This window comes from Chrysochloris asiatica, unplaced genomic scaffold (genome assembly GCF_000296735.1).
Source record: "Chrysochloris asiatica unplaced genomic scaffold, ChrAsi1.0 scaffold00164, whole genome shotgun sequence".
Lineage (NCBI taxonomy): Eukaryota > Metazoa > Chordata > Mammalia > Afrosoricida > Chrysochloridae > Chrysochloris > Chrysochloris asiatica.
In genome coordinates, this window is record NW_006408682.1 from 4,336,030 (window position 1) to 4,348,877 (window position 12,848).

The window sequence follows — 12,848 nt, forward strand, 5'->3', positions numbered from 1 at the left end:
AGGCCTTTTCAAAATTAAACCTTATAATTATTCAATTTTTGATGCAGCTGTGGAGATCAACCTCAACTAACTTAAATGTGAAAGTTAAAGTTAAAATAGAAATAATTTGTAACTTTTAAATTATCATTAACAGAATGGTTAAGTGATTATTTTTGGAACTCCCATTTATTATGCTATAGAAAGGGAATTATTGATAGTAACTATTATTGTTTAAATGTATATAATAGTTTTAATATTCTTTAGTATGTTTAAAAGTTTTTTTTAAAATACAGTACTTGAGATATGTTATATAATATTTAAAACAAAAATAAATATTTCAGTAAAACTCGACAGGACTTGCCTGGCTATTTTGAGTTGTACAAGTTTTCCATCTTTGACAAGTGCAGTCTTACTTGCAAGGCCGGTGGTTCAAACCCACTAGCTGCTCCTCAGAAACAGGGTCGCTATGAGTTGGAATCGACTCGACGGCACTTAACAACATTAATGGAAAAGGTTTGTGTTTTCCTTCTCTGAGAGGTTTCCGCTTTACACAGATGCTGCATTTCTAAGGTTTTACTGTGTTTTTATAAGCCTGAATTTTGGTATATTCTTTTAAAGGAAATTCCCTTAAAAGGTTACCATAAACATAGATTTATTTGTGTTCAGTTTTTAATAGTGAGTTACAGAGGATATGTTCCAACCAAAATAGAATAGATAAATATTGTGTAATAATTATAATGTAATTATCACCGTATATTAGCTATGGGAATATTGTTAACAATCACTAAAATGTCACTTTATGTGATGGTCTGTATTTTGAATTTAAAGGTTATGGCATATTCTGAATCAAGTGTACTTTCATCCTGTTGTTAAGTGCCGTCAAGTCCATTCTGAGCCACAGCAATTCTTTATAGGACTTCTGAGGAACAGCTGGTGGGTTAGAACCGCCAACCTTGTGCCTAACAGTCCAGTTTTCATAACATTGCCCCAGTACAATACCATTCCATGACTCCACTTATATCTTATTGCTGTTCTAATTACTGGCTTGTTTTTTATTTAGGCTCTTACATCAGTAGTAAATTACAGAGAACCCAAGTCTGTTTGCAAAGCCCCTGAACTGGTAAGTGTGCTGGTTGCTTAAAAGTAAATCTTATGAAAAGACTCTCTTAGAAAATAAAAACTGAAGATAATGTCACATTGATTTTTATAGCACTTTAATAAAAGTAGATAAAAATAAAATACTAAAAAGAAAAATGAGTATCATACATCATAAATAATTTGACTCTTAAGAAATGCAATAAGCTATATGCCATTGCCTTTCTTGAAGTAATAATTAAAAAAGAAAGCATTCTGTTTTAAAGTTTGGGTTTTATAGTGTGTTTGCTTTGAAATTATTTATTTAAAATTTTTTAAATATTTGATATGTCAGGGAAATCTGATGATGAAATTTTGGGAAACTTTAAAGAAAACTTTCTTGCAAGAGTAAGAAAAAGTAGTTGTTTGTGTCAAAAAATTATAGAGCTGCTCACAGTCTACTTGGGCATTCTTTTAGGAATCTGATTATATTAGTGATTTAAAATATTGATTTGATTTTTAACTTGTCAATATGTTTGGTTTTTTGTCTATTAGGGTTTTTTTCTCTGTTATGTTTTTTTTTTTTTTTATGACACATGCTTTTAAAGTTCTTTAGGTTATATTATGTTTTTTATAACAGATTTTAGGACAGCAAAGACCCTGTCCATTCTTCTTATTTATGTTGTTGCTAAATTGCCTCCTTTGAGACATAATATGTATAGAAGAACCTTTTTAAGACTTACCAATTTCTTTTTGAGCTTGCCAAGTACTGTGATAACTTACTAAAGAAATCAGCAAAAGGAATGACTGAGAACGAAGTAGAAGACAAACTCACGAGCTTCATTACTGTTTTCAAATATATTGATGATAAAGATGTGTTTCAAAAGGTAAGCTATCAATAGAAAAGTTTTGTTTGTTTTGACATAGTTTTGATTTGTTTTGGAACTTTAAATCATCAGAAAGGAATTGATCTTTTAATAAATTTTTTTTTGTGTGTAGTTCTATGCAAGAATGCTGGCAAAACGTTTAATTCATGGGTTATCTATGTCTATGGATTCTGAAGAAGCCATGATCAATAAACTAAAGGTAATGTAAGCCTTGATCCAATAATGTCTCTTTAGAAATTATTCCATTAGTACTCAAAGATAGTAATTGTAGCATTATTTAAATATCCAGTTCTGCCAACACTATTTCTTAAGACTTTCTATTCTCCATTGAATGGACCTCAGTCCTATGTTGAAGATCAGCTGTCCATAGGTGGATGGATTTTCTTCTGGGTTCTTCATTCTGTTCCACTGGTTTAAGTATTTGTCTCTGTACCACTCCCAGGCTCTTCTGACTACCATGGCTGTATATAGTAGGTTCTGAAATTGAAGAATGTGAAGCCTCTTACCTTGTTCCTTTTTTTCCATAATGCTTTGCTTATCCAGGGTTATTTTCCATCATTAGTTTTTCCATCTTTTTAAAGAATATTATTAAATTTTGGATCAGGATTGCATTGTTTTTGTGGATCACTTTGGGATCGTATTGACATTTTCACAATGTTAATTCTTCCTATGAGCCTACTATGGTTTTCTATTTATGCAAAACACTCTTGCAGTAGTGTTTTGTAGTTTTTTTGTGTGTAAGTCTTTTAGATCCATAGTTGAATTATTCCTAAATATTTTATCTATTTGAGGACTATTAAAAATGGTATTGTTTTCTTGATTTACTTTTCAGAATTCTCTTTGTTTGTAATGTAAAGGAATTCAAGTGATGTATGCTGATCTGTACCCTGCCACGTTGCTGACATCTTAATTGTTTATTGTCCAGTCTCTGGGATTTTCTCTGTGTATGATTATGTCACCTGTGAATAAGGAGAGTTTCCATTCTTCCTTACCAATTTTATGGCTTCTGTTTTCCTTTTTTGCGTTATTGCTGTAGCAAAGAATTTTAGTACAGTATTAAATAAGAGTGGTTATAAAAGGACATTGTTGTCTTACCCCCTGCTTTCAGAGGTAATGCTTTTTGTTTGTCTCCATTGAGAAGAATGTTGGTTTTGTATATATGCTCTTAATTATGTTGAAGCATTTCACTTTTATTCCTATTTTGCTAAGAGTTTTTAGCAGTATGGATGTTGGACTTTATCACATGTCTTTTCTGTATCAGTTAAGATGATTTTGTGATTCTTATCCTTTGATTTATTTATGTAGTGAGTTATGTTGATGAGTTTTCTAATGTTGAATCATCCTAACTTATTTAGTATGAAGCCCACTTGGTCATGATGTATTAATTGTTTGATATGTTATTGAATTTTATTGGCTGCACTTTTCATGACAGCTATTGCATCTATAGTTATGAGAGATGTTGGTCTGTAATTTTATTTTCTTGTGATGTTTTGTCTGGCTTTGGTATCAGCTTAATTTTGGCTTCATAGAATAAATTTGGGAATCTTCTTTCCTGATCTATGTCTGGAATAGTTGGAGTACATTTGGTGTCAACTCATCTTTGAATATTTGCTAGAATTCGCCAGTGAAGCCATCTCACCTGGGGCTTTTTTTTTTCCCCTTGGGAGTTTTAAAAACTATTACTTCTGTAGTTTTTTTCTTTCATCATAGCTTTGTTCAAAATTTCAATCTCGGTTTGTGTTAGTTAAGGATAAGTAGTATGTTTCCGGAATGTCCCTCTTTCTTAAGTTCTTAAACCTAAGAGTTGGAGTACAGTTTTTTATGACATTATTAATATTTTATCTAATTTGGCTTTGTTGTACCATCATCCTTCTCGTTTCTTATTTTAGTTATTTTCATCTTCTCATTCTTTTTCCTTTGCCAATTTGGCTAATCGTTTGGCGGTTTAATTGATTTTCTCAGAGAACCAACTTAAAGTCTTGTGGTTTTATTTATGGTTTTTCTGTTTCATTTATTTCTGCTCTAATATTTATTATTTCCAGACTTTTCCTACAGGTGAATGTGGGCTTTTTTGGCTGTTCACTTTCTAATTGTTTGACTTACAGGATTTAAGTTAATGATTTTGGTCCATTTGTTTAAATGTGTGCATTTATTGTTATAAATGTTTCTGAGAACTGCTTTTTCTGCTTTCACAAGATTTTAGTATGTTGTGTTTTCACTCATTTAATTCTAGGAATTTTTTAATTTCATTTTAAATTTATTCTTCACATTCATTGTAAGTAAGATATTAATTCCGTTTTTCATGTATTTGATTGTTTTTTCTATTACTAATTTCTAGTCGTATAGTGTAAAGGAGCTCTGGTAGCGTAGTGGTTACGAATTGGGCTGCGAACCTTAAGGTCAGCGGTTCGAAACTACCAGCTGCTCCACGGGAGAAAGATGAGGCTTTCTACTCCCGTAAAGATTTACACCCTCGGAAACCCTGTACGGGGTCGCTATGGGTCGGAACCGACTCGACGGCACTTAACAACAACAACAAGTCGTATAGTGTGATCAAGGCATCCTGGTGTGGCTCTGTGGGTTAATGCACTGGACTGCAAGGTCTGTTTGAACCGCAAGGTCAGCGGTTCAAGCTCACCAGCTGCTCTTTGGAAACCCTATACAGGATCCCTGTGAGTCAGAAACAACTCAAGGTCACTTAACAACAACAACAACAACAACAACAATAATGTGATCACAGGAGATGTTTTATATTATTTCAGTGTTTCTAAATTTATTGAGACTTGCTTTGTGTCCTAATATTTTATCTATTCTGGAGAATGATCAATGTGCACTGGAGAAGACACTTTGCTGTTGGATAAAGTGATATGTATATGCCTATGATGTCAAGATTGTGTTATTTAGATCTTCTGTGTTTTTATTGAGTCTCTTAATTGTAGCATTATTTGTAATAACAGGAAATAAATCATCAACAGGGAAATAGTTAAACATATGGTGTGAAGTTAAAAAGCATTGCTACAAATCAAAGAAACCTTTATTGAACAAAGATCTCAACATGTCAAGTTACTAATTTTCAGTATATCCTGCATCCAGGTCTGTGCACCTCTGAAGGTAGTGTTTCTATCTCTCTAACTTTCCTACAACAAGACTGGACTCTTCAATTTATTTATCTGTCAAAACAGTAGTTTGGGGATTTGTGGGGCACCCAAATCACATTCCTTTTAAATGTTTTTGGAATTTGAAGAACAAAAAGAAGTCTATGCAGGGGGAAAATCAGAGTTGTAGGACAGATGGGATAACATTTTCCAAGGCAATTCTCTTAGGACAGCCGTTGCTGCCCTGAAGAATGAGCAGTGCATTGTCATGGTGGAAAAAATTCCTATCTCAGCACTGCTTTCCTGCCCTTTTTCTCACCAGTGCAGTTTTAGATTTTCCTGCGTTTTTCTCTTAATAAGTCCCTGTGATTATCCAGTGCCCTTCGAAAAGCTCTGTCAAGATTACCCACCACTTTGGCATCTCAAAAAAAAGAAAGAAAGAAAGAAAGAAAACCAAACAATCTCAATAACCTTCTGAACTAACCTCTCTGCCTTGGAAGCCACAGTTTTGTCTAAGTTTTCATAACTTTGTCTCCCCTACATTCATGGGTATACTTGCAGCAATGGCAACTATCCATGTACACATATCCCTGTCAAATATTTATCAATTCGTGTGCATACGTCCATTTGTCCTCCCACACTTGTTTAGCCTGGATGTCTGTCCATGTAGCTACCCCTGGTGGTGGTGGTGGTGGTGGTGATGGTGGTGATAGTGTGCTGTTGAGTCGGTTCCTGTATAGGCTTCTGAGGTTGTAAATCTTTATTGCAGAAGCAGAAAAATCTTATCCTTTTCCCTTGGAGTGGCAGGTGGATTCAAACTGATGATCTTATAATTAGCAGGCACCCGTAGATCACTGTAATTATAGGACTTTGTATATAACAGAATCCTGGTGTGGCATTCTAGGATAAGCACTGGACTGCAAGGTCAGTTTTAACTGCAAGGTTGGTAGTTCAAATCCACCAGTTGTTCCTTGGGAACCTTGTACACAATTTCTGTGTGTTGGAACTGACTCAACGGCATTAACAACAACAATGTGTATAATAGTATTTATTTCTGTTGTCTTTAACTCTTGCATTCCTCCTTGTATCTTCCCATACCGCCATCATACTTTTACCAACCTTCCTCTTACTGTATATTGCCTTACCCTCTCACCAGTGAAATACTCTCCCCTCCCTCCCACCTCTAATAACCATCACAGAATGTTTCTCTTAGGCTCAAAACCCTTCCCTAACTTTTTACAGTAGTGATCTCATAAATTTGCTCTTGTATGATTGCCTGATTTCACTCAACATAGTGCTTTCTCTGTTGAATTCATTTACCTATTTGGCTTTGTCTCCATTTAGAAGTTCTGTAACTACATGATTTCCTCTCTTTGCTTTGTAATTATCATCATTACAAATTGATATCCCTGGTTCGTTATTTTCAGTCTTGTAGGTTTGTTGTACTTTGAATGCTTCTACATTTGGGTTGACTTCTGGATGGTATTGTCCAAATATGGTAATGTCAGGTTGTTGACTACTTTTGTTTTTCTGTCTGCCCTAAGAACTCCCTTTGGTATTTTTTTTTGAAAGTTGGTTTGGTTTTTAAAAATTCCTTTAATTTCTTTTTATCTGGAAATACTCTAATACCGCCATTGTGTTTGAGGGACAGTTTTGCTGGGTGTATGATTCTTGACTAGCAGGTTGTATGTATGTGATTATGATTCTTGACTAGAAATTGGAAGTGCAACTTTTGGACTCGGAGAGCAGAAAAATCTGGGGGAGCTTATGAGGTGGGTGTGGAGGGAAGGTATTATCAGGAGTTTCTATCAGCCTCAGTATTATCCATGTTCAGGGCACTCAGTCCAGAAGTAGTTTGTGAAGGCCATTGATGGAGCTGGTTTCAGTGTCTATTAGGACCACAGGACAGCTGGGGGCAGGATGACTGCTTAAATGCTGGTCTGGTGTGTGCAGGTTCTTTAGGTCTGGAGCCAAGTCCGCCTGAATCCAGGCACCAAAGCCGTGCACCAAAGCACTGCACCAGGCCCCTGCCTCACAATGGTGTGGTTTCCAAACCATATGACTCTGAACTCCCAGAGAGCAGGGTCTGTGCTGGGGATGGATGAGGGTGGGAGCTGGCCAAACCTCTGGTTACCAGGGGATGTGGGGATAAAGAAGAAATCACACCTTTCCCATCAGCTGTGTGGATCTGCTCTGCCAGGCCAACTTCTGTTGCCAAAGCTGCTCACAAGATGGCTGCACTGTGTGTAATGGGCCCTTCCTCAGTCAGCCTCCCTCTCTCACGGTCCCTGCTCAGCTTCTCCTCCCGGCATATACTCAGTCTACTTCTCTGATCTTTCCTCTGAGAAGTTCAGGATTCCTGAATTTTCATCTGTGTCTGTTTCATTTGGTTTCTCATATCTTTGTTGTAGAGGGTCCATGTACTGTATCTGCGTAGTTCACTGTCTTGATGGAAGTCTACCAATTGTTATTAAGCTAGTATGGTTTATTTATTTATTTTCTTAAATGTTTTATTGTGAATTATGTGATAGTTTACATGGGAGAACATTAGTTTTACATTCATTCTATCATATATCGTCTCATTGCCATGGTTACAATCCCCACCATGCAATCCTTCCCCCGTGCCCCCCAGGTCTTCAGCACACAGTCGCTCTCCCTCTCTGGATCTAAAGTCTCCAGCTGCTCCATCTCTCCACGTCATCATCTCTGCCTCCATTTCAGGCATCACTGCTTCTCTGGGTAGGGTCCCACTCTCTGCTCTTCTCCCTTGATAGTCCTAGGGACCTCCGCTCCTAGACTGAAAAGTTAATCACTCCCCTCCTTGCTATAAAACTTCTACCTTTACATTTCCAACCCTCACAATTAGTCCTGATAACAATTATTCAATATTGTATCACAAGAGACCCGTCTGCATTTCATTGCATCAGCCCTGGCAAGTCAGATTAAATACTACTCACTGGAGATTCTACCTTCCTCCAGGCCCTCTGGATCTAGGTTCCCTCTTGAAAGCTTGTAAGCCAGTCACTTCTTGCCTTTGTAGCCCCCCACCCCCCATTTTGGGTAGCCAATGTCCAAGTTGCCCATACCTGTCTACTCTGTGTGTGGAGGGGGTGGGAATGATTCTTGCTGTAAGGACTTGTTCCCTCTTTTGAGCTACTGCTTCCATAGGTGTAGGTCAAGTTCATCAAATTGTATGAAAATACTTTTTTTTTCCCCCTCTTCTTTTTACTTCTGGTTGAGCTCTGATCATCCAGTCACTGAAGCCAGGATAAGTGGGTATTATCTGGAAGTGTGGGTGTTCTTATGCATACGCCCTCTCTTCTTATCAGCTGGACGCTTCACTCTTCACTCTAGTCCTCTGTGGCTATGTCACTGACTCTGGACCCAAGAGTCCCCAGGTCTTGCCACACTGTTGGCCAACCAGGTCTTCACTCGGGTTCACAGAAGTCTATTGAATGTTGTAGGGCTTAGCTCACTGCTTCATTGCTGTTTCTCCCTCACTTCCCCTTATCAGTGTTGAGCGTGGTCATAGTATGGTTTATTTTTTATTCTTTTTTTTTTTTTTTTTTTTTTTTTTTTTTTTAAACAGCAAGCCTGTGGTTATGAGTTTACCAGCAAGCTGCATCGGATGTATACAGACATGAGTGTCAGTGCTGATCTCAACAATAAGTTCAACAATTTTATCAAAAACCAAGACACAGTCATAGATTTGGGAATTAGTTTTCAAATATATGTTCTACAGGTATGAATATGTGTTTGTTTTTTTGTGGAGTTACACTAATCATTTCAAATGTTCTGATAAAAAGGATTAATAGATGACTGTTTAAATTTTTTTAAGTCAGTTGATTGTGTCTTCCAAATTTACATTTGGAATCGAGTAATTCATGATCAGAATTTTGAGGGAAGTGGGAAAAAGATGTTTTAGGTCTTTTATTATTTGAACACAATTCTTTTCAAGTGAGATGCTGTTGATCTAGTTACTTTCTTTCCCTTCAGGCAGGTGCATGGCCTCTCACTCAGGCTCCATCGTCAACGTTTGCAATTCCTCAGGAATTGGAAAAGAGTGTACAGATGGTAAGTTTATAGAAGAAGTCTTAGAAAACCTAAGGAGTTTTAATAGTTGTCCTCATATTATGTATCTTGTAAAGACTCCATATCACGTAAAAATTATGAATTTGCCAAACCGCACAGTCAAGGCCCAGACTCCTCCGAGATTGCCTTCACTTCAAACACCAGTCATACTCTGGATGGTCCTCAGAAGTGCTCTCACTTTGGACAAGTTGAGCTACTAATTTGCAGGTTCTCACAACCACACTCAGACTCAATAATGCATTATATCAAAAGGATAAAAATCAGAACCAATCAAAGAAACTTACTTGGCAAGGTCTGGGAGGGTCCCAAATGCAAAACGATCGCCCTCAAAGAATTGAATTATGAAAGTCCTCAGAGTATTGACAACACGGGAAGCTCACCCAAGCTTTGATGTCCAGAGCTTTTACGGAGGCTTTATTTGAATCATTGGCCAAGTGGTTGAGCTCAATGTCTAGCCCCCTTTCCTCTTTGGAAGTCAGGCTCATGGCGATGCATCTTCAAGCTGCAGCCATTTAATCCCATAGCTGGTGTTTCTGGCATGGCTAGCTCCCCACCCGGAGTCATCTCTTTAATGTAAATTGTGGAGGACCCAACTTGAGTTGTGTGAACTCTCCAGTGTAGTGCAGGGAGCCTACCGTGAATGGCAAAGACATTCCAGCCATTTGGGAAATTCCAGTAGTTTTTATGTCCCAGAAAGATTAGCCAAATTCTTCATTTCATGAATTATAGTTAGTCTTTATTTTGAGAGGGATGTAAATAACATAGTTATTAACATCAAAATGCTGAGAGTATCTCATACAGCTTTTTGTTCTTATTACCTGCTCTGAGCAGTTTTAAATTACAAAGACTTTGACACTTACATGTGGTTTTCCAATTTTCAATTTGAATTTCAAACCCTTTGTTTAAAAAAAATGAAAAACTTCATTTACCTCATGTAGTAGTCATGTTTATTTCTGAGCTATAATTTGGGTAAATATTTATGAAATGTGAATTCTGCTAAAAGAAAATAGATTGCAGCTGGAAAGTTCAAGTAAAAATTACTTTACATTATGACTGAGTACAAACCTTGGAATGCTTACTCAACAAAATTTACAGAGACTTTCTGAACAAGCTCTGGTTTATCCAAGCAATGGAAGATGCACCTGTGAAAAAGAATGCCATACTCAGACATGCATGAATGAAAGGTGAGTGACTGCTGAAGGCAATGGCTAAGGAACATGTTTGGAGAAACGACAGTGTTCTAAAATGTGCTGGTGGTTGCACAACTTTGTGAATATACTAAAAACCATTCCACTCTTTGAGTGAATTGCATGGCATCTGAATTAAAGCTCAGTAAAGGTTTCAAAATAAGATTATCTCATTAATTTTTCTTTCTTTCTTTTTTTTGGTAAGCATTGTAGAGTTTGTACTAAGTCTTACTTTTTTAAGTGATTTTTCACTTGAGTTTTCCTGGAATCCTAATTCCTAGGTTCAAGTGTTTATTTTTCCATTGACCAAGCTCTGTGGCTTTGGACAGGTCACTTCCTAAATCTCTGTTAAGTGATCCTAGTTGTCCTGTAGATTGCAGGTATGAGGACGACAGGAGGAAATCCATGCCAGTCATTTAGCCTAGTGTATAAAGTAAGTGCTCAATAAATATTAGCTGAGAATAAAAGTAATTATAATGGTGGTAGTAATAGTGGTAATAATAAATTAGATTGAATAAAACCTGTCAGGTATGTATGTTTCAGTGGGATCTGGAGAGTTGGTGAAACAGAGGAAGGTCCTCATTGAGATGGATTCACTTTAATGGCCTTAACAGTGGACGTAAACATAGCAGTGGTGAGAATGGCACAGGACCAGGCAGTGTTTCGTTCTGCTGTACATAGAACTGACCTGACAGCACCTATAGATAGGGCTTAGGGAGGTGGCATCTGACCTCCTCTGACTTCAGAAGCGGAATGAAGAATCGAACTCAGCATCAGCCCACCCCAGATTCCTGTGGAGCTGAGGTCAGAAAAGCTTCCAGCCTTCTACCTTCCTTACCGGATCTGGTACCACCCACCTCTCCCCCAGCACTCTCTGCTCAGCTGAGTGTCATCATTCATTGCAGTGGCCTCACAGAACTCATAGGAAAGTTAACAGGTTCTAATTCAGGATTAGAAATGTTAGGACACAATTGTCATTCAGGACGGCCTCTTCCCAGCCATGCTTGCAGGCAGACTTCTCTTTGGTCCTTGGTCCCTAAGCCATGGGTTCCTTTGGCTTCTGCTCTGGCCCTAGCAGTGTTACACATCTCTTCTAGCATTGCTGATAAATGCCCAAAGGACACTCCACTCCTATATGCTTCTGTCCAAAGACACTTCACACTAGTTCCACGGGCCAGTAAACCTAGTTCCCAATTAAGTGCTTTGAGGCACCTCCCTCCCACTGTACCTTGTCCACTGACTGGGAAGCCCATTGCTCTGTCTGGTCCTGTGGCATGTGGTTATGCTGCTGCCCCTGTCCTGAGTTGATGAGGTTCAGCATGCAGGGACTTCAGGCACAAAGAAGACACTCCACTCCTGGCTCTTCTACCTTTATTGTGTTGAGATTCTTCCTTCCGACTTCTGAGATGGCCATTTTATACCTGTGTTAGAGTTCCAAGTTTTCACAATCACAAATAACCTGTTAATAATCCCTCAGAATTGAATCACATAATCTTGTTAGCATCTTCTTCCCCCCTTCTCTTACTCAGACTCATCAGAAAAAAGTTAATTGGTGAGAGTTTACAAAGACTGTGGCTGGAAAAACATTAAATAATTCATTGCACACAGTACATTTTTATAGTTTGGAATTATTCAAGGTTTGGACATGTGTGTTTTTAACCCCATGATACTACATATCCCTACATTTGATCCATGTTGCCAAAGAATATTTTTTCTCTTCATTTAGATTTTTTTCTAGTTACCAGTAGAAAAAGTTTGTTCCTTATATTTTTTTTTTAATCAAGTTTTCAGTTTCTTAGGAATGAGAATCTATTTGTATGTTTAATAATGTATGTTTCTCACATGTGAATTAATTCATCTTGATTAGTGATGATTCATAGTTTTTATTTCTTCTTATAACTATCAGAAATTGCTTCTGTTTTACACATAACTGTCTTAAAATCATGGAAATGAAGCTGTATTAAACTTAATTAATTTTACATGTTAAGAAAATAAGTCTTCATTGTAATATTTCTTTTGTACCATGTCCACAAACCTGAATTTTAAAAACATATTTAAAGTAGTGTCCATTGATGCAGGTTTTAAAGTTGAATAAACTCATAGAATACAAACCGTTAATTTTTTTCAGGTCATTTGTGTTCTGTCTGTTGCTCTTGTAAGTTGCTGTTGAGTTGGTTCTAACTCACAGTGATCCTGTAAACAACAGGAAGATAATGATTTAAATTTTGGATTTGTTGACCTTGATGTGACAAAAATCTAAATGAGGATAGTCTGTAAGGAATTTTAACTGTGGAATATAGGTTCAGGCAAATGTGAACATTAGTAACATAAAAGTGTTGTTGCAAACCATAAAAATGGAATAATCTCTCTGAGGAAGTGGATTGTATAGGCTGTTACTGCATGATGGCAAGTTATTTCTAAGTCATAGTGACCCTGTGCACACGAGCACACACACACTGCCATCCTCACTCATAGTGACCCTGTGCACACGAGAACACACACTGCCGTCCTCACTCATAGTGACCCTGTGCACA

At 37.3% G+C, this 12,848-nt stretch overlaps 1 protein-coding gene across 1 annotated transcript in view; it reads left to right on the forward strand.

The window, feature by feature from the left end:
* CUL2 (cullin 2) overlaps nucleotides 1-12,848 on the forward strand; it is a 125,213-nt gene that overhangs the window by 89,321 nt on the left and 23,044 nt on the right. The window contains exons 12-16 of the mRNA XM_006871242.1: nucleotides 1,040-1,099; nucleotides 1,812-1,940; nucleotides 2,053-2,139; nucleotides 8,625-8,777; nucleotides 9,032-9,109. Coding sequence (XP_006871304.1) covers nucleotides 1,040-1,099; nucleotides 1,812-1,940; nucleotides 2,053-2,139; nucleotides 8,625-8,777; nucleotides 9,032-9,109 — 507 coding nt within the window. The remainder of the gene's footprint in view (nucleotides 1-1,039; nucleotides 1,100-1,811; nucleotides 1,941-2,052; nucleotides 2,140-8,624; nucleotides 8,778-9,031; nucleotides 9,110-12,848) is intronic.